The sequence below is a fragment of the Parasteatoda tepidariorum genome, chromosome 6 (genome assembly GCF_982258835.1).
Source record: "Parasteatoda tepidariorum strain Cologne lab strain chromosome 6, Ptep-v5.0, whole genome shotgun sequence".
NCBI classification, from domain to species: Eukaryota; Metazoa; Arthropoda; class Arachnida; order Araneae; family Theridiidae; genus Parasteatoda; species Parasteatoda tepidariorum.
In genome coordinates, this window is record NC_141760.1 from 53535687 (window position 1) to 53557157 (window position 21471).

At 29.6% G+C, this 21471-nt stretch overlaps 1 protein-coding gene across 3 annotated transcripts in view; it reads left to right on the forward strand.

The window, feature by feature from the left end:
* Window positions 1-113: 113 nt before the first annotated feature.
* LOC107452335 (glycine receptor subunit alpha-2) overlaps window positions 114-21471 on the forward strand; it is a 28026-nt gene continuing 6668 nt past the window's right edge. Inside the window, exons 1-7 of one of the 3 annotated variants that reach the window (XM_021148192.4) lie at window positions 136-558; window positions 2880-3014; window positions 4753-4877; window positions 7062-7129; window positions 9684-9904; window positions 12685-12767; window positions 20156-20293. In XM_021148192.4, coding sequence (XP_021003851.2) covers window positions 2959-3014; window positions 4753-4877; window positions 7062-7129; window positions 9684-9904; window positions 12685-12767; window positions 20156-20293 — 691 coding nt within the window. In that variant the 5' untranslated portion in view covers window positions 136-558; window positions 2880-2958. Of the gene's footprint in view, window positions 559-2879; window positions 3015-4752; window positions 4878-7061; window positions 7130-9683; window positions 9905-12684; window positions 12768-20155; window positions 20294-21471 lie in introns of those variants that run through there. The other 2 variants (XM_071178663.2, XM_071178664.2) reach the window with 2 other exon arrangements.

Sequence of the window (21471 nt, forward strand, 5' to 3'; positions counted from 1 at the left end):
ACCGAAACTAAAATCGATACTGCAGACCGGCAGAAACAAACATACGGGCAGAAATGAGCAATTTCCGGTTTGCCGGCGGGCAGAAATAAGCACATCTTGATTTTTTTTTTCATGATGACGTCACTTCCGCCGCACGAAGAGGGGCTATCACTACTGTCGTGCCAAGAATGGTGATATAATTACTTACGTGAAATGAAAAGTTTAAAGCGTTAGACTTGTATAGGACTACAGAGTGGTGACTTATGAATTGCTGCACATTGAAAGAGCTTGATTCCCGATAACACTCAAATACTTTCTGAATTCACCGATTCTATATGCATTTGTTATCGTATATCTCCGACTAAAATCCTGCTATGAATGTGCATTGTTAAAAAAAAAAAAAAAACTGGTTGAAACGAGAATTAAAAAATAAATGAATGAATACATTACGTTATCTTCTTCCTGTGAAAACATCCATAAAAACATAAATCACAGATAATGATACGTTGTTTCTGCTCGGTGGGAACTTAACCTAATTTTCAGCTTTAACTTTTTACTTTTGTTTATATTATGACACAGGTATTTTCTTTCTTTTATTGAACCTTTTGAATTCAATAATTTTTAAAGACAGTGGAGAAAAGAAATGAAAATTCATATTCTTATATTATTATTGATAAAATTTGTTAATTATTATTATTTATAATTGATTAATTTGATTGATTGAATATGTTGGGACAATATATTTTAAATATATGTTTAAATTTTGAGTTGGAAATTTTTTCCTTGATAGCATACAACATATAATAATATATATAATTTTACTTAAAAATACCCAATAGTTTTGATCTAATTGAGTTCTTGTAGTTAATTACGCTGCAGAGATCTAAATTCAAATTCCTTAGAAAGGAAAAAATCTTTGTTTGAATTATTAGTTTTTCCTAACCACAGTTACATATATAATTTTTTTTTTTAAAAAACTGATTGAACCATATGGCTTAGCTTTAACCAGGTTATCTCAGACTTCTTGAATTTTCTTCACAAACCATATATCATGTACGCCATTGAACGAACATAGCAAAGAAAATAAAAGTTTATTTATATATTTATTTATATATTATTTATTTTTTATTTCCTTATTTATTTATTTATTGAATGCAGTTAAGAGACACACTCTTTACTTTTTCTAACTTCAGTTATAGGTTTTTAAAACGGTCATTTTGAATCTCTACCAATAGGAGTTGTTCTAAGTTATGAGAATATGCAGTCTATGGTATATATCAGCAATTTCTAAATGGTGTTCCAAGGAGCCCTGGGGCTCCGTGGACGATCCACAGGGGTTCCGGAAGTTAAAATTTTTTAAATCAGTCATAATTTTTGTAACTTGAGATTATATTTATATCCAAGTAATGAACCATAATTTCTTTGATAGTTCGGTTATTTTTATGAAATTAAGAAATGGCAAAATTTATTAAAAAAATTGCATCAGTATTTCTCGCTAAACTTTTCAATTCAAATTAAAAATGACCAAGCTCAGGAATAACAAATTATGTTTCTCTGATAACTATTCACAGCTTTTATATGAGCTATTTTTAGAAAACCATGATGATTTATTCATTTTCAGCTAATGTATACACTAAAAACAAATTCAAAACTGGACTATAGTTTGCCTAAGCTAAGAACTCCTTCCGCCACAAAGTCTGAGACAGTCTGGTGCTGTGGAAACAAGAATGGAGCATTGTAAGGAGGGTAGCTTTACTCTAGGACTAACACAATAGACCGAAGAGATTTCCTTTCTCTCGCCGTCCCGACCCGAAACCACTCCAAAACAGGGACCCCGCACCCCGACTTGAAACAGTCATACCTCGTTACCATAGTCACCACCACAGGTCCAGACGAATGTCTGGAGGAGTTCTTATTTTAGACAAACTATAAGTACCACTCAAAGTCTGCGAATTCAACTGTTTGACATAAAACCTATTATAAGAATTTTATTGATAAAATGATTATCGAAAAAAGAAATTTCATTCTTCACATTTAATTAAAAAAATTGTTAGTCTTTTTTTGGTCAATTTGTTCCGGCTGCTAATAAATTTTATTTAAATGTCTTTGGGTTCCGGCCAAAAATGCTCGATTATATAGGGCTCAGTAGTCGTAAGAAATTTGGAACCGATGCTATATACAATGAAGAGCCAAAAAAACTGGTATACCTGCCTAATATCGTGTAGGGTACCCGCGAGCACGCAGAAGCGCCGCAGTGTCTAAATTCAGAAGATTGCCGCTGGCCACCAAAATCCCCAGGCATGAACTTTATTGAACATATTTGGGATGCCTTGCAACGTGATGTTCAGAAGATATCCCCACCCCCTCTTACTCCCACTGGTTTATGGACAGCCCTGCAGGAATCATGGTGTCAATTATCTCCAGCACTACTTCACACATTGATCGAATCCATGCCACGTCGTGTTGCGGTGCTTCTGCGTACTCGCGGGTACCCTAGGCAGGTGTATACCAGTTTTTTTTGGCTCTTCAGTATAGTATGACCTCCATCCTCCATTACAGTGACTTTGCCATTATAACGACTTGTACAAAAAAAAAAACTATTTAACATTCCATAAACGCTATATTATTTTAATGCCTATTAGAAAATCCGTACTGATATGTTTATTTCAAACAAATTAAAATTATTGTTCCTAACCGACAAAAATACGTGTGAAATCCTGTGTTTTACTCTATTCTAATACGACCCAGCTGTAAGCAATGCGAGACATTTTCTTATTTAAACAAGATAAATAGGGATTAGTAGAAACTGAACTCAGATTATTTATGGTTTTTTTAAGAAGAAAAAAAAACTAACTGACATATGAAGTATATTCATAATCCTCATTTCATTTCCGATAAAGATAATCACCCTGCCTGAGTAAAACTTGTTTCTTCCCGATTTATCGGAATTACAGAAGACATACGACAAAAGCATTTGAAATGTTGCCCTTCTGCATTTGTTACATCTCAATATTCTTCCTTCTAAATGACGTTAGGTAAGATGGAAATTTCTATACTTAAATTAGAAATAGCGTTTATCCAAGTGTATTTATCTATTATTTTTTTCCTTATTTATTATTTTTCTTAATTTTTAAAGACACGGATCGCAACTTCTACTTAATTACTCATCAAACTTATGGGATACTGAAACTTAGGGGTAATTTATTCTTAAAACAGAGAAGAAGAAAAAATTTACTTCCTCCATGCTAGCCTACAGAGAATTGTGGAAGAATTGTAGAGAATTGTACAGAGAATGTGTCCCAAATTTCCTTATTTATTAAGCAGCTAATAATAATTTCTGAATATTTTTTGTGGCATTTTGTTCATTAAAATGTGTTCCATTGAGCTTAGCTGCCAAATTTTCAGTTTGTAAGAATTTTTAAACTGTTAAAAAATTTTAAGAATACTGAAAATCTTAAAATTTAAAGTTTGTTATATAGAAGGCCTTTCAATAAATAAAGTGAACAAAAATTATTCCAAAATATTAACTAATAGTTACTGAATAAATATAAGAAAATTCCGATCATATAATAGTAATTCACTGCAAGTTAACATGTAAAAAGTGAAGTCTGAAGAGAAACCTTAAGTAAGAACATATCAAGGAGAAATATTAACATAAAATTTTTTTACCTTACTAAATTTCGATGCTTTCGATGTTTTTGCTTTAAGTGCTATATTCATTTTTTAATCTTTTAAAAAAATTTATGTCTTATTATATCGACTTTGAGAGTACGCTTGATCTTTTGCAAATTTTTATATTGAATTTTTAGACCTTTTGGTCAATTGTATAATTTTAGCCTTTAACTTCATGCTTTTTTCCTTCTATCAATTGTCTCTTATAATCTTTCTGTTATTTTTCCTGTATTTTAAGCTTTAAATTTTTAAACCACCAGTTTTCGGTCATGAGGTTTGACCAAAGATATTTTTCATGAAGCTTGTACAAATTCCATTATATTTTGACAGCTCTCACATGGTAAATTCTGGGTCTCACATGGTAGATATCATTAATTTTATTAAATTTCAAATATTTATTAGGGTCCGTTGGCCAAATTTTAAACTTTAATTTTTTTTCTTGAATTTTTCATATATTTTATTGTAAACATCAATCTAGATGTTTAACTTCACCTGTTAGTTAATAGTCAGAATAATCACAACTATTATACATGTAAAACGTTTAATTCTTGAGGTGAATTTGTTACTTTTGTATTTTTGCCCGATTACCACCGGGCTGTTGCCAAAATAGTACTATGTTTTTTTCTTGTTTTTAAATAAATGCCACGGAGGGGGCTTCACCGGGCCTCTCGGCCAGTGCATGTGCCTGATACTCTCTGTCTACCTCCGGCTGTGCGGGAGACTTTCACGGCAACAAGTTGAAAATTTTTCCCGCATACCTATATTTGGGGGGGGGGACCTAATTAACCTTATGTTACTAAATCTATTTGTTATCAGTTACCTTTTTTTTTATAACCGTCGTCTTTGTAGCAGATTGTTTTACAATATTACCTTTTGTAAGATTTATATACGTTTAAATATCACAAAATTATAATTTCTAATAATTAAATTTTATCAAGCGTTTAAATATTACAAGCGTATAAATATTACAGCTTATTATAAATTTTAATCATTTAAATATTAACTTATGAACATAATGAACTTGTAAATATTAATCATCATAATATTTAATGAATACAAGTTCCCTCCCATTGATAAATTCTTCAAAATTCTTATCTTTAGCTATGGAGAAAAGAAAACTTTTCAACAACATACGAAGCAATGGGAACACCAGGAAATGCTGTTTTCAAAATTAATAAATTCGTCTACTCCTTATAACGCCAGACTGCGGCCATTTGCCACTAAAAGTAAGAAATTCTTTCACATATTTTTTTCAATAAGTGAGTATGTGTTAAAAGAAAGTGTCTTTAAAAGTATAAACAGCAATGAATTATATTAGAACTTCCCAAATTATAAGGACTTTGGTGACGCGCCACGGGTCATTACGGGCCATTCGCCAATTGCGAGAAAACTCGTCTCAACGATGGCAGCCACCACTGCAACCCAAGAGACCAAGCAACATGCGGACTCATCGCAACAAAGCCCCGAGTCACGAACGATTAAAAGCGCCACAGCTGAACCGAAGGGCTGCAAATGCTCTGCAGGGCCAGTGTGAGCTGATTTTCAGGTGTAAGGAAAAATATTTTTGAATCACCCACCATTAAGCATAATAATAAATAAACGGAGTTAAATAAATAAATTTTCAATTTTAGAAATAAGTCAAAATCTGCTGTTTTTAAATTTTTATAAAAACGCAGTACAAACTACCTATACAATGTATTTTTATTTCAATGTCTACTCTGTGAAATAATGGAATTATTAAGATCTGTAATAGTTATTACGAGATGAATACGTAAAGTGTACAAAAATATACGGACTACAATAAATAGCTTTTGATCTAATGATCGAACCTCGCGTTCTAGGACTTAATATTAATAGTTCGAAGGGGTAACCTCAAATATGCTAATTAATAAGTGCATACGTTATATTAAGTTACGAAAGACACAAAAACGTATTTTCTCTGAATAAATATGCCTGTTGTTAAACGGATTCGGTTTTCTGAACCCAAAAATATAGGGGGTATCCGCAATCTGGGAAATATGGTCCCAATAGTTTGGTCAGAAGAATGCTTTAAAGTTTGGACCCCTTAATGTTAATTTTAGTTTTTGCGTATTTTGTTATATCTCGAGAACTTTTTAATAGAAAATTCTATGCAAAAAATAACTTTTATTAAATATTCATTATTTTATTCATTTATGGTTGAAAAAAATTTAAAATATAAGGCACACAATTTTTTGCATCATTTTAAAGAATATAATTTTGCATGACAAAAATACGAAATGTGAGCAAAATCTGTTTAATAATTCCTGAGAAATTGAATTTCAAAAAAATCAGATATTTAAAATTTGATTTTTCAGGAACTATTCGACCGATTTTGCTTAAAGTTTGTAATTTGCCATGTAAAATTATGTTCCTTAAAATGATGCAAAATATTGTATACCGCACAATTCAAAACTTTTCTGACTATTATTAAGTAAAATAATAAATATTTACTAAAATTTATATTTTACATAGAATTATTTTTGGACAAACGAGTTTTGTAATTTTGTGCAAGAATTTTCAATTCGCTTAAAAAGTTCTTGAGACACAAAATAAATTAGCATTAAGAGGTCTAATCCTTGGACCCCTCTCTTGACCAAACTATTAGGACCATATTTTTCAGATTAGGGCTACTCACTATATTTTGGGGGTCAGATATCAGAATTCATCGAAAAAAAAGATATGTTTATTCAGAGAAAGTACGTTTTTGCCTCTCTATTTCGTAACTTACAACATCGTCTGCACTTATTGATTAGCATATTTGAGATCACTTCCTCGAACCATTTTGATTGAGTCCTAGAACGTCAAGATCCGATAATTAGATCAAAAGTTATTAAGGGCGGTCGGTTTATTTATTTATTTATTATTTTTTTTTCTGCACTGTACAATCCGTGGAAATCATTGGCGAATGGGAGTTAAATTTAATGCGTCTTTCTCAGTTTAGTTATAAATAAGCCTCCTCCTAACATTTTACTTAAATAAGATTTTTTTTTTTGCATTTTTGAATTTAATTTTAATAAATTTGAATAAATTTTTTAAAATTTGAATAAATTTTTTTGAATAAATTTTATAAAAAATTATTGCAAGACATTTTTGGGATGAACTTTATATAAAATATACATAATATATGGAAAATTAGCCGAGACTCTATAAACTCAATGTTTATAAGTTGCACTCAATATTACATTACTTTCTCATGCAAAATCTTAGAAAAGTTTCTGGTTTTTAAAATTTTTTTAATTATTTTATCGTACATTTATAAGTTATAATTTTTTGAATATTAATTACAAAGTATTTGTGTTTGTTATTAAAATATCAGTTTTTTTGTTAAATTTCATAATTACTGTAAATACTTTATATATATTTTATTCACAATCGTGTTTTGCTTGTAGACATGGCTGTAAAAGTGAATACTAGCATATTCCTATATAGTGTGACGTCAATCAATGAGCTGCGAACGGTAAGTAAATACCACTATTTAGTTTTTTGAATTAATCTGGAAAAGGGTAATCTTAAGACTACAAAAAATAAAAATTTTCAAACCATTAGGTTGCTCAGAAAGTAATTTCGTTTTTTCCAAACAAAGAACTTAATTACATATTTTCACAAACCAACTTCGCACTTAAGCCACATAATCATTATAAATTTTAATAACAAGGTTTGCTTGAAGAAAAAAAATTTATTGATTCTGCGCAGTAATACGGAAAGTAAAAAACAGAATTTTCGGCATACTTTGCTTTTTCATTATCGAAAAAGTGAAAGTTTTGTTCAAGCAAGAAAATAAATATCCGGTGAGTATAAAAAAGATGTATTGACAGTATGTCAGTGCCAAAACTGATTTGCAAAATTTCGATGAATTGTTGTTGTTGTTACTTTACGTCGCACTAGAGCTGCACAATAGGCTATTGGCGACGGTCTGGGAAACATCCCGAAGGATGATCCGAAGACATGCCATCACAATTTTGATCCTCTGCGGAAGGGATGGCACCCCCGCTTCGGTAGCCCGACGACCTGCGCGCGAAGTCGAGCACTTTACGGTAGCACAGTTTAACGAGGACCCATACCGCACACCCTCGGTCCCTACGCAGACTGATCCAAGTGGTCACCCACCCGCACACTGACCGTAGCCAGTGATGCTTGACTTCGGTGATCTGCTGGGAACCGTGTCTTAACGATCAGTCCACTGCGGGACAAATTTCGATTAAGAGAAATGAAGATGCTCGAAGCAATTTCAGATAATAATGGCATCAATTGATAAAAAACAGTGAACAACTCGAGAAATCGCTGAAAGAATAAATTTATCAAATACAACCACTTATGATCATTTAAAAAGCTTAAGGTTTAATCACAAAGCTCGACATAAGTGTTCCTCGTGTTTTTACAGAAAGAAATTTGCATCGTTGCGTACACGTCTGCGATTTGCTTTTCATACTTAAAAAAATCCATTTTTGAAGGCCATCATCATTAGGAAAGAAAAATAGGTTGTTTACAGCAATGTTCCTGCTCCTGCAAAATTTTTTAAACTGTAAAATCTTTACTTTAAATAAGGAGGTCCGAAACTCACCTGTGGCTCTTTTTTGTTCCCGAAAAGAACACAAAATTTTATGCTCATGGAGACATGTTAGTGTCAGAAATATGATAGAAGGTAGTAGACCGAGATGGATAATATTTGATTCAATATAATATTTATTCACTATAAGAAAATAGCCTTTCATTTTCTTAGAAAAATAATAAATAAATAAAAATTGAAAAAATGAAATTTCTTTCCAATACTTCTGAGTAACCCAATACCATTTTCAGTTTAAATCATGAAACTAATTTATTAAGCGCTACATCTCTTCAATTTGTTTAAATAATGGCAACTCACAAAGATCAGTTGGCCTACCATTTAAATAAACCATAACAATTTTACATGATCGGTTTTGTACTCACATTTCAAGAGTCACTTATTAAATACGTCGTAATCATTTAAATCGTAAAGTAGTAGTTACTGGCTCTGATTGTATTACAGTCATAGCCGAAAATCACAATTCAAATGTTCCTACTGGACGCCCTGCTGCTTTCAATAGTATTTCTCTGTATGGTGGCTTATTGGTCCTTAACTCATACTTTTAGAATCATCATCAAAAAATCATACAAATAAGGGGACCAAATTAATATTTTAGTTAGGATAACATAAAAGCGCTATTGAAATCAAATCCAAATTTAACCTTTTCGCGCCGACTATTGTCGACGCGATGTGAGTTCAAGATATAGTAACCCGGCCCGGCAAATCTTGAAATGTGAGTACATGATGTAGTCACCAGCATTCTTGATCAGTGTCAAAATGATAAAACTGGTAGTCAAACAGTTTCCTTAGCAGTTTATTTCTCGGAGTGGAAATAATAGTTTGATTTATTTAATTCACCGCTACTTGGTTCAAAATAAAAATTTCCTAGGCTGTGATCAAACTGGTTTTGACGTTTTTAATCTTGTCTTCCTCTTAAACGACTCGTTAGATCTCGGCATTATTTCCTTAGCTGCAATATTAATTTGAACATCTTGATGCTGGTACTTTTTTTTCTTATTTCTGCTAAGGGTTCTAAAAGCCTATGCATTAAGGATAGTCTTCTCAAAACACTCTGCTTACATGAAATGACCTTTTTAAAGCAAATCTACCGACTAAAGAAAAGCATTCTAGCAGCGACCCATTCTGGCCCAGGGGGACCATGGAAGTTTTGCGCACAAACCGCCTTTTACTTCCAGTAAAAGCTAGTACCCATTGATATGAATTTAATTGGGGTTCAAACCGCTCTTTAAATATTGAATCCCTCTCGTTAACAATGCAATCTCACAGTACCTTAACCACTAAAATTGCATGACCACTAACAGCCTTAACTAATTCTTAAAACACTGGTAGACAAAAATTCATCTTGTATGTCCTATGCCTGTTCAGAGGAAGATTTTGTTAGAGTTCAGAAGAAGAAAATTTGCAAACCATTGGATTTTATGAGGGAATTTTTTTTTCCGCGCAGGACTATACTATGCAAATACTGTACAGAGAAACATGGTTTGATGAGAGGCTAGCATTTACGCCAGACGAAACCGTGCAAGAAATTGTTGGTGATAACTGGCATGCTGGACAAATTTGGATACCTGCCGTTCATCTCGTAAACGACAATGATTTTGGAGCTCAGAACAACGAGAGAACGTTAGTTCATATTGATTCAAATGGTAAAGTTTTGATCAGCAAAAGGTAATATATTACGGCCATCTTTATTTTCTTCGTTATTCTTTTTCTTAAAAAAAAAAAACAATACGATTATTATTGATAATTAAGCTTCTAAAGTTTACGATGCTAAAACAAAGTTTTTCAAACTCATAGCGTTTTTCAACTAACTTAACTACTTTAACTGAACTTAATAGCATGTTCTAATATTTTTGACATACAACAGAAAACGTTTTTGCAATGTTTTTTCTAGTCAGTAATGACATCTGTTGACCTTTATAGCCAATATTAAATCATGGTGAGAATAGATTTCTGGTTTCATAAGCAGAATGCAGCAAACTTTACATTTATATCTTTTTCTGCTTTTCTTCAATTGGTTTTACAAACCGTTAGTCATTTTTGAGACATTCGTTTTATTAATGATGTAATTTTTGTTTTCCACAATACTTGAAGCAAAACTCAATCCGCTGATGATCAAATTTTCATAGTCTGAAACGGAATCTTAATGATACGAAATACCATTAAGATACAAGGATGTACTTAATATACCAATCAAATACGCATCATTTAAACTACGTAATGTAACTATAACTACGCAGAGTAACTTAAGCATGTAACTATTTGAATAGAGCTGGTTAAATATCATGATATTTAAACATGATATGACTAAACGAACTAAATAATGCATTTTTTGAGTGAGAATGTTATAGTTAAATAGTTAGGTATTTAAATAGTGCTAATTAAATAATGCAGTATTCAAACTTACTAGTAGTGCTAATTAAATGCTGTGATATTTAAATATGCTAATGAAATAGCGCAGTATTGAAATATGCTAATTAAATTGTATAAAATTTAAACATGCTTATTAAACAGGTCTAAATAAATTGGGCAGTATTTAAATATGCTAATTAAATAGTGTAGCATTTAAAAAGTACTCTTAAAATAATAGGGTATTTAAATATACCAATTAAGTAATGCATTACTTAAATATTAACTCTATAATGCCAATTAAATCGTGTAACACTGAACTGTTCAATTAGTATTTTTAAAATAAGGCTTTCAAACCAAGAAAATTGATGTTATAATAATGTCTGTTTTTTTTTCGTACTGTACTTTAAAAATATGATTGAAAACATAAAATTTTAGGCACATACAGCAAATATTCTTAATTTTTTTCAATTTATGAATTTTAAGTATGTGCAGTGGATTTGCGTATTAAGTTCAGGTTATCAATTCAATTCAAGCATGATTTAGTTTGTTACATTTGATGTCAGTAATTTTCCAGCCAATACTTATCTTTTACACTGTACGCCACTCCGCGCTTGAATCCGCACTCACTTAAATGATCATTAACTCTGAAAACTTGAATTATTATCTACTATATTCGATGAAAGTTTACCGTGATTTGGGGTGTATACGTGGTAAATTATGCCCACTATTCTGTGTTACCGTTGTCCTTATCGAATAATTGTAAAGTTGAAATCTCGCTATGACGAATTGCAAAAGAATTTTGCAGTTGAGCAATTTTCAGAAATGAACTAATCATCTGCACTTTATCAACACTTCTTAAAAAGAGGCAAAGTTTTCATGAAAATTACAAAACACTACACGAAATTATCCAGCAAAATACGGGTCTATTTGCTACCAAGTTAACCGTGACGAGTGTTCCTTTTTTTTCTTCTTTTTTTTTTTTAACCCTTCATAACACCATTTTTTTCCCCTTAATGTAATGTTGAAATATATTCTGGGATTGAGATTGATTTATAAAAATAAATCCATTAGCATATTATCTAACTTGATTTTTATTTATTTATTTATTCATTTATTTATTTATTCATTTATTTATTTATTCATTTATTCATTTATTTACTTTTTCATTTATTTATTTATTCATTTATTTATTTATTCATTTATTTATTTATTCATTTATTTATTTATTCATTTATTTACTTTTTCATTTATTTATTTATTCATTTATTTATTTATTCATATATTTTTTTGTGTGAAGGTGGATAAGATTTTTAAAATTTTACCTACTGTATTAGATTGGCAATAAACTTTTGCACATATAAATATTTGAATTCATAAATTCTACTTTTATAAGTGTTACTAACTACAAATAAACTTGATCAGAAATGATTAAATAAATGAGCGCATATAATGCACACTAGAAATTATCTCTTTATTGTTGGCCTATCTTTTTGAACCCATGCTAACCCTTACCGTTACTCACATTCATGTAAGCAAAGCTCTTTATTGATATTTTTTCTGTATTTTCTGAAGTTAATAAGAAATGAACGCACGCATCATAAGAAGTAAAACAGCTCATCATCTACGTTTAAAAATTAATGGTGGAAAGTATACTTCCCACGTCCTTACAAGATATTAGATTAATGTAATTGCATTAAAAATCAACCACGTCGTTATACATAATTAAAGGTAAGACAATTAGGGCGACAATTAAACTTGACGACATTTAAATTCGACGAAAAAAAATGGGAGAGATAGTTCCAAATTCCAATATTTGACCACAGGATATAGTACCTTTGTTATCAGGATTATACTCTAACTACAAATACAAAAGAGACGATTATACAGTATATGGATTAGATCTTCAAAGTAATTTATAAAAGAAATCTAAAGAAACAATGATAAAACGAACGTAGTTACTAGCCACTATAGCATTAGTTTAATTATTTGCTTCCCTAAAAAAATATTTTGAATAGTGTTTGTGAATGCTTTAATTATTTTAAAACAAAAATAAGAGGTTATATAGTATTAAAAAAGAGTTGTTTCTCTTGCTCTAGGAGAAAGCTACGGCTCCTCTGTAAAATGGAATTTTATCGGTATCCTATGGATAAACAACAATGTACATTAGAAATAGAGAGCAGTAAGTATACATATTTTTTTAATATTACATTCTATTCATGTTTTAAACTATTATTTAATCAATTTGTAGTTATGTATTTGTAGTAGTTCATACTAAACTAAATCTTCGGGAATCGCTTTAAAATCGAATAACAAATAATTTTTATCAGTATAAACTAAAATTAAAGAATTCATGTTTGATTCTTTTTATTTTATTTTATGTCTTTTCAGTGCAATAAGTTAAAATTTATAATCAAATAAAATAATCAGGCCACTTTTGAATTTGGAATTTGCATACATAATATTGAAAATATAAAAGGAAAAAAATACAAAAACATAGAGTTGTACACAGAGTGTTTATAATTAAAGTCACCCTTCTTCGTCGCAGAAGAAATTTCAGGAGCAAGATTTTTGAATAAAAAAAATTGCACTTTTTTTAAAAAAAAGTAGTAGAGGAATAAAAATTTGTTAGAGAAAAAATACTGATGAAGATTACTAAATTCAAAAAAGCTAGTGTTAGATGCTAGTGTTCAAAAGGGTAAAGTGTTAGAAATTTGCAGCAAGAAAGAGGACGGTTGCAACTTCAAACTTAATTCGCGATCGCAACGAACTATAGGGTGCGTTGTTGTATGAGACGCATACCTGCGATTTCTATATGAACCGTTATTCAGTTACTCTGGAGACGTCTTTAATGTAGCACGTAGCATTGTAACGTTCCTTCTTTAATGTGGCTTATTAAATTTAAAAAAGAAAAATGTTTGATATCCTTTCTTATACAACACGAAAACAAAATGGTATCTCTTTTTTTTAACGAAGAAACATCCAAAACACATCTGAAAAATATTTGTAAATAAACAGAAAAAAATATGTATCTTCTTATTAGAGTTAAAACCTAATGCCTGAGAAATAGTTTTACTAAATTTAATGATATAACCTGAAAGACCTATTTAAACTTTACATTCCATAGTTTTAAGAATCATATTACTTCAAACATTAAAATAAGTAAAAAGTATACATAAGCTTCATAATTTTATGTAATTTAATTTTGTAAATAAAGTTTTTTGACTAGCAATTTTATCAAAAAATTTTAAGTTTTAATAAAAATCATTATTTAAAAACTGAAAAACGTAAAGTAAAGATGCTTACGATACAAAAAAAAAAAATTCTAAAAATTCCTTATATTAAAATAAACAACTTTCATGTTTTTTCTTTTTGATTCATAATCGGACGTAGAAAACCATTCTATCGAAAACTATCATAAAAAAAAAATACTTAAAAGTAAAATTTTTTATTTTATAAAAATTAACACTTACCTGCTTTATAAATCAGAAGAATTCCCAAATGATTTGTTCTTCGATTTTTGTTACCATTTTTTAGTGCTACGAAAATGCGTCTTTGGGATTTGCCAAAAATAGAACAAGATGCAATTTTATTTTTTCTGGAGCGAAATATTTTTGCCCATTGTCCACCGAAATCCGATAAACTACTTTGATTTTAAATAAAATGTTTCGTTTTATGATTTGTCACAAAAATTTTAGGTGTAGATTGGCGGCACTTAATAACAGCCAAATCTGTAGCTGTTGTGGCGTTAATACATAAGTACCGAATTTTTATTCATACTTTCTGAATCATATTACTTGAAACATTAGAATATGCAAGAAGTATACATAAACACATAATGTTATACCATTTATGTTTTCAAAAAAAGTATTTTGACAGCAATTTTTATCAAAAAATTATAAACTATAAAACGGAAAATAAAGAAATCTTAGGATAAAAAACGATTTTAAGAATTCCTTTACATTGAAATAAAAACTTTCATATAGTTTCTTTTCTTATAGTTCTTATTCAGACGTAAGAAACCATTCTGTAGAGAACTATCATCAAATAAGATAAAAAGTTTTACAAGCTAATTTTTTATTATAAAAATCATAACACTTACCTTTTTTATAAATCCGCAGAGTTCCAAATGAAATGTTCTTCGTTTGAAAGTTTTATTTTCAAATAATATGTACATAGATTATCCCTTTATTACTTTTAGATAACATACCACACATCAAAATTTTATAATTGTAAGATCTCGATATGAATTTGAATATGTAGCTTAAAAACAGAACAGCTGAATTCTAGTTGAAATTATCTATTCTTTCAAAACTAAAAAATACTTACCAATTTTATTAATCATCCAGCACAAATGACACTATTTCAAGTAATTTCGTTGATTCTTTATTGTTGTTTTCCGAATTATATAGATACAGAAATATATACTGTTCTATAACAAAGAAGAATTCTATAACTATTGCAGTTCTAGACGTTCTGAATTCACATTTCTTTATTGGAATGAGATAAAGCAATGTTGACTTCACTTTAATTTGTAATGAATTGAAGACAGAAAAAATTATTTTACCGTAATATACACATCTGTAACAGCAAGTGATCATGAAATTGTAAGTTATGTTGTTGGTAATAGAAAGGTAAAAATTATTGAGAAATTGTTCTTCAAATGCTTGGCGTGTTCTGCTTCAATGTTTGGCATGTTCTGGTTAGTTTTTTCAAGTTCTTCAGCTGTTCCATAGGGAAATTTTTATTTTTATTTGCTGCTAAGAAAATGGCGTCCGTCATGGCCGATGATTTTGATGCAACTAAATGAAAACGTGATAAATTAATGTCTGATATTTACAGGCTCCCGATAGAGGGCGTACTCGAGCGTTGCGATCGCGAATATATTCTTTAAAAGAATTCATTTCTGGACATAAATTCATCACAAGGATGCGAATTCAGTATCCTAAAGCTAAAACAAATATGAAAAATATTTAGTATCTAACCTATTACTAGCTATAATATTCAAGGAACTGAAAATTATTAAAATTGTAACATTTTTCTAATTTAAGAAACTAAATTCGCGATCGCAACGCTCGAGTACGCCGTCTAGCGGGAGCCTGTAAATATCGGACATTAATTTATCACGTTTTCATTTAGTTCCATCAAAGTCATTGACTGAATCAGACGCCATTTTTTAGCAGCAAATAAGAAACAAAATTTCCCTAAGGAAAAGGCCGAAGAACTTGAAAAAAAATCTCCAGAATATTAGTAAATCTTTCAGGAACAGAACACGCCAAACATTTGAAGAAAAATTCCTCAATAATTTTTTATTTCTATTATCAACAAACTTGCAACTGATGACTTCCGATTTCGGATACTGTTACAGATGTGTGTATTAAGGTAAAATGCATTTCTTCTGTCTTCAATTCATTACGAATTAAAGTGAAGTCAACATTGCTTTCTATAGCATATTCTTCTTCGTTATAGAATAGTATATATTTCTGTATCCATATAATTCGGAAAACAACAATAAAAAATTATCCAAGTTACTTGAAATAGTGCCATTTGTGCTGATTCTTAATTAATTTAAATCATTTTCTTGGTAAGTTTTTTTTAATTTTGAAAGAATAAGTTCAACTAGAATTCAGCTATTCTGTTTTTAGCTACATATTCAAATTCATATCAATTATAAAATTTTGCTGTGTAGTATGTTATCTAAAAGTAATGAAGGTATAAACTATGTATCTATTATTTGAGAATAAAGTTTTCAAACAAGGAACTTATCATTTTGGAATTCTCCGGGAATCATAAATCAGGTAAGTGCAATGATTTTTACAATAAAAAATTTGCTTGTAAATATTTTTTTTTCATTTGATGATGGTTCTCTACAGAATGGTTTTTTACGTCTGATTAAGAACTATAAGAATAATAAAAAAAGAAACAATATGAAAGTTTTTATTTCAATGTTAATAATTCTTAAAATCGTTTTTTTTATCCTAAGAATTCTTTATTTTCTGTTTTTTAGTTTATAATTTTTTGATAAAAATTGTTCTCAAAATACTTTTGAAAAATTAAATGGTATAACATTATGTAATTATGTATACTTCTTGTATATTCCAATGTTTGAAATAATATGATTCAGAAAAGTATGGAATAAAAATTCGGTACTTACGACGTATTAACGCCACCGCCGCTACAGATTTGGCGGTTTTTAAGTGCCGCCAATCTACACTTAAAATTTTTGCGACAGTTCATAAAATAAAACACTTTATTTAAAATCAAAATAGTTAATTGGATTTCGGTGGAAAATGAGCCGATATAGAGTTTAGCATAGATTCAAAACAATCATATCGCCATATGAACTCTGATGAATAAGATTCCAAATGAAATAACATTTCCAAAACGTACGTTTGCCAAGATAAAGTTTTATGATGTGGGAATTGGTACATTTTCGTTTTCTCGGTAAAATATTTCCCTCCTGAAGAAATAAAATTGCATCTTGTTTTGTTTTTGGCAAATCCCAAAGACGAATATTCGTAGCACTAAAAATGGCGACAAAAAAGAATTGTTTTTTTTTTGTTTTTGTTTCGTCAGAATTCTTTATTTTACGTTTCTTAGTTTCTAAATAATGATTTTTATTGAAACTTGAAATTTTTTGATAAAAATTGTTGTCAAAAAACGTTGTTTACAAAATTAAATTTTATAAAATTATGAGGCTTATGTATACTTTTTGTTCATTTTAATTTTTGAACTAATATGATTCTTAAAACTATAGAATGTAAAGTTTAAATGGGCCTTTCATGTTATATCATTAAATTTAGTAATACTATTTCTCGGGCATTAGGTTTTAACTCTTATAAGAATATACATATTTTTTTCTGTTAATGTACAAATATTTTTCCGATGTGTTTTGGATATTCCTTCTCTAATAAAAAGAGATACCATTTTGTTTTCGGTTGTACAAGAAAGAAGATCAAGCATTTTTCTTTTTTAAATTTAATAAGCCACATTAAAGAAGGAACGTTGCAATGCTACACGCTACATTAACGACGTCTCCAGAGTAACTGAATGACGGTTCATATGGAAATCGCAGGTAAGCGTCTCATACAACAACGCCCCCTATAGTTCGTTGCGATCGCGAATAGTAATATAAATAAAGAAACTAAAGAAACAAGAGATGCATAAATGAAAAACACTTACCCATAATTTTTAGTTATAAAAATTGTTACAATTCTGATACAAAATATTAGAATAATCCATTTTTCTTATCCAATGAAAGGAAGAAGAGAAATTAAGTATTAAATAATGCATAAATGCAAACGATTTTTTTCATGAATTTATTTTTAATCAAATCTCAACACAAGCTTAAAATTTGTTCAGTTTTTAAAAAAAAAGATAATAATTTGAAAAAATTTATTGAATCTTAAAATATTAGAATATTTAATGTAGTTGGTCCAAATTAATTAAATATAATACGATAATATTTGACTTCAAAAGTTTTACGAGTAGCTCATGAGAAATTTAGATTTATTGCAGACGATTATATTAAAAAGACATTTGTGTTAAAATGAGATGTTAACGTATTATGTTCCAGAATCAATAAAATTACGAGATAATGACGTGATTATCGACATGGTAAAAATCAGCTATAAATATAGTCAATTATTTGAATTGTTTTCAATCAAGTGTTTTCAAAATCTTACATCAGAACCAGAAGAATGGAATATTTAGAAATAATTGTTGCAATGGTGGCCTAAAATCAAAAACTTCTGCCAGAGATGACAGCGAATCGAAGGATATAGTTTTTAAAAAAATCGTTTCAAGATATTCTCTAGCACTGGGCTAATGTAAACAAAAAAGACTGCCAAATACTTATTTATTCCAGGCAAGTGTTTATGCGTTATGCAGTGATCAAACCTGAAAGCGATGCTTGAAAATATTAATTAACTTTCTTTGTCCACTTTAAATTTTAGTGTTTATAATGGTGTATTCTAATATTTTGGACCACATAAAATTTTGCTCTAATATTTTGATTTTTTTCCAAAAACAAACTTTATTTTGATTTTTTTTTAATGTTCATCATCAATGTTCAATCGTTCTCAAGTATACATAATTCCATACTGTTAATTACGTATACTTGACTCTTTAAATTTATAATTCAACTTAAGTAAGTAAAAAGCAAAAAGAAGTAAGAACTCTTTTAATGTCTAATTTTTCAATAACTTTAATATTTTGAATCAGAGCTATATAATCACTATAATTATAAAAAAATTTATTTATTACTTTTCTTATATGTAAACGAAATAACGCACAAGTAACAGTTTGCGATTGTCTGAGAGTAAAACTTTCTTTGCAGAGTTGAGGCATTTGAGGCATTTTTATCCTGTGATACCTCAAAATTGATACTTATATGTATGCATACTTTCTTCTTGAATTTATAATTAATCTTAAATATTCAAAGTATCTATAATATTCACAATGCACAATTAGAATAAAATATCCATATACTTTATCAAACAGTTCAAGTTTGACACTTGTTGACTCAGTAATTAATCTTGACATCTTTATCAAGTAATTAATTATTAGTGAAGAATTTTTTAAAATTTTTCTAATAAAGTAAATGTTCTCTTGAGAAGAAGTTACCTCTTGAAAGATATTTTGTAAACTAAAGAAAATCAAGCCATGTTTTCGTAAAATTACAGAGTTTTGCAATCCCTCAATAATTCATGCAAATATGGTATAGTTCCGTGTTTCTTTGCTGATTAATTTAAAAGTTTAAAGATGTTTTTTGTCACCACGAACATAATTTCGGCACACAGTGAGAAAACTAGATTTGTGCCCAAACTTGCCCATCACTTGCTGGAAAATTTTAAAGTTGCTTTGCTAAGCTTGTAAAAGGCATATTTCGGTTGAAAAATATTGTTTTGCAAACAGTTTATCGATGTTTCTATTCATTATAAAAGATGATTGTTCCCCACCCCCTCAAATTCATAAAAACTTACTTAAAGATGATTTTCGAAGCATTTTTGCCTGGAAAATAAAAAATAAAAAATTCAGTGTCTACTCTCGAGGCAAAGCTATAACTTTAAATAATATATGCTATCTTGAGCACTGAAGGATGATTTAGGCTACAGAACTAACAAATAGCTGAAATATTTTAAAAGTTAATAAACTTATTTAAAAATAAACAATCTGACGAGATTTTTCTTCCCAGATGAAATTCATTAAAAATGATTTGTAATTCTGAATTTTTTGCACATTTATAAAGGACGAGACGATGCATCGTTTGAATAACTGTTCAAATAGTCAGACAATGTATCACAAACGCTTTTCATTTTCACAAACTGTGACTTTTTTCTTCGTAATAAAGTTTTGCGCCATTTTCATAATTAGCTCAAAAAAGCGCAGGCTAAACATAGTAAAAATTTAATCCAATAGTCATGAATAACATATAAAAACTTACAGCAGTTTTAAAAATAGCATATGATTTACTAAAAATGTTATTTTATCTATGATAAAAGAGCTTTCGAAAATCAGCCTTTATTCATTCTTCCACTAACTTATCAATTTATTTATCATTTCTTTGAGGTATATTACCAAGCTCTGATTTAGAATTAGCCTGGGATGCAGAAAAACCTTTGGATTTGAATCGAAATTTCATTGTGGCTGGATTTATTCTAACGAACTATTCCTTGGAACAAAGAATGAAATCTTATCCAGAAACGGGTGAGTTTGATTTAAAAAATATGAATGTAAATCAAGGCTTTTAAATCAAAAATAAAATACATTATGAGCTTTAACTGCAAACATATAAAAAAAAAATATGAACACGCCAACATCAATTACTTACACAGGTTATCATCAATTACTTATCTTCTATTCTACAATATAAAACATCAATTAGACTTATACTTATATATGGCTTAGAAACCTGGAACCTGAGCAAAGCTGGAGGAAAAAAATAGCCATTTTTGAGAGAAAAGTTTTGCGAATCAATCTTAATGGGATAAAAATCAATAATGTTTGGAGAAGAAGATACAACTTTGAGCTATATACAAAATCTATAAGAGAGCCAGATATTGTTAAGTTCATAAAAATAAACCGGATAAACTGGGCGACTCTTATATTTAGAACAAATGATAATTCCACATAAAAAAATAAAAAAAACTTTTTCATAAACCCCTAGCAAGCAGGAAAAGGGGTAGACATAGGCTCAGATGGATGGAGTTAGTGAAAACTGACTTCCTTGCTATTCAGGATAGAAACTGGCACACAAATGTCAAAAATAGATTGCAGTGGAGCAGAATTCAGGAGAAGGCACTGGCCATCACACTTGGCTGTCCAGCTGTCTTGGAAGAGAAAACGACGCTATTGATTATGACCAACCTGGGAAAGTCGAGATTTTGTCGTATCAACTCAATTTCAAAAGCGAAACTAAGAACAAAATGAAAACTCGGTTTCAAATAATTTTCAAAATGCTAATTCAGTTAAACCACTATTAACCAAGAAAACTATTCACGTTGATTTTATTTGTGCTCCCCTGATATAAGGAATCAAAGAAAAATAATTATTATAAACGTGCTGTAGATTTTTAGCGAAACTTTGTCGTCATGAATTGGAGCTGTAAGCTAAAGTACGAATCATCCATAATTCGACTTGTAACAATGAGTAATGTTAATTCTAAGAGAAAATTTGTTTTTTGCTGATCCCGCTCGAACGGTTTGTAGTAGAATGTCGAAAGTGACCTTCCGCTTGCTTGAACTATAACAGGATGCCAAATTTCATCGATTTCAGTCTTCTGGTTTAAGAGTCTATACAAAAACAAATAAACATTAATTTTTTAGTGCATAGATTTAAACTTTTATTTTTAAAATTATTTTTTGAAATAGTTGAAGCTGGGTCAA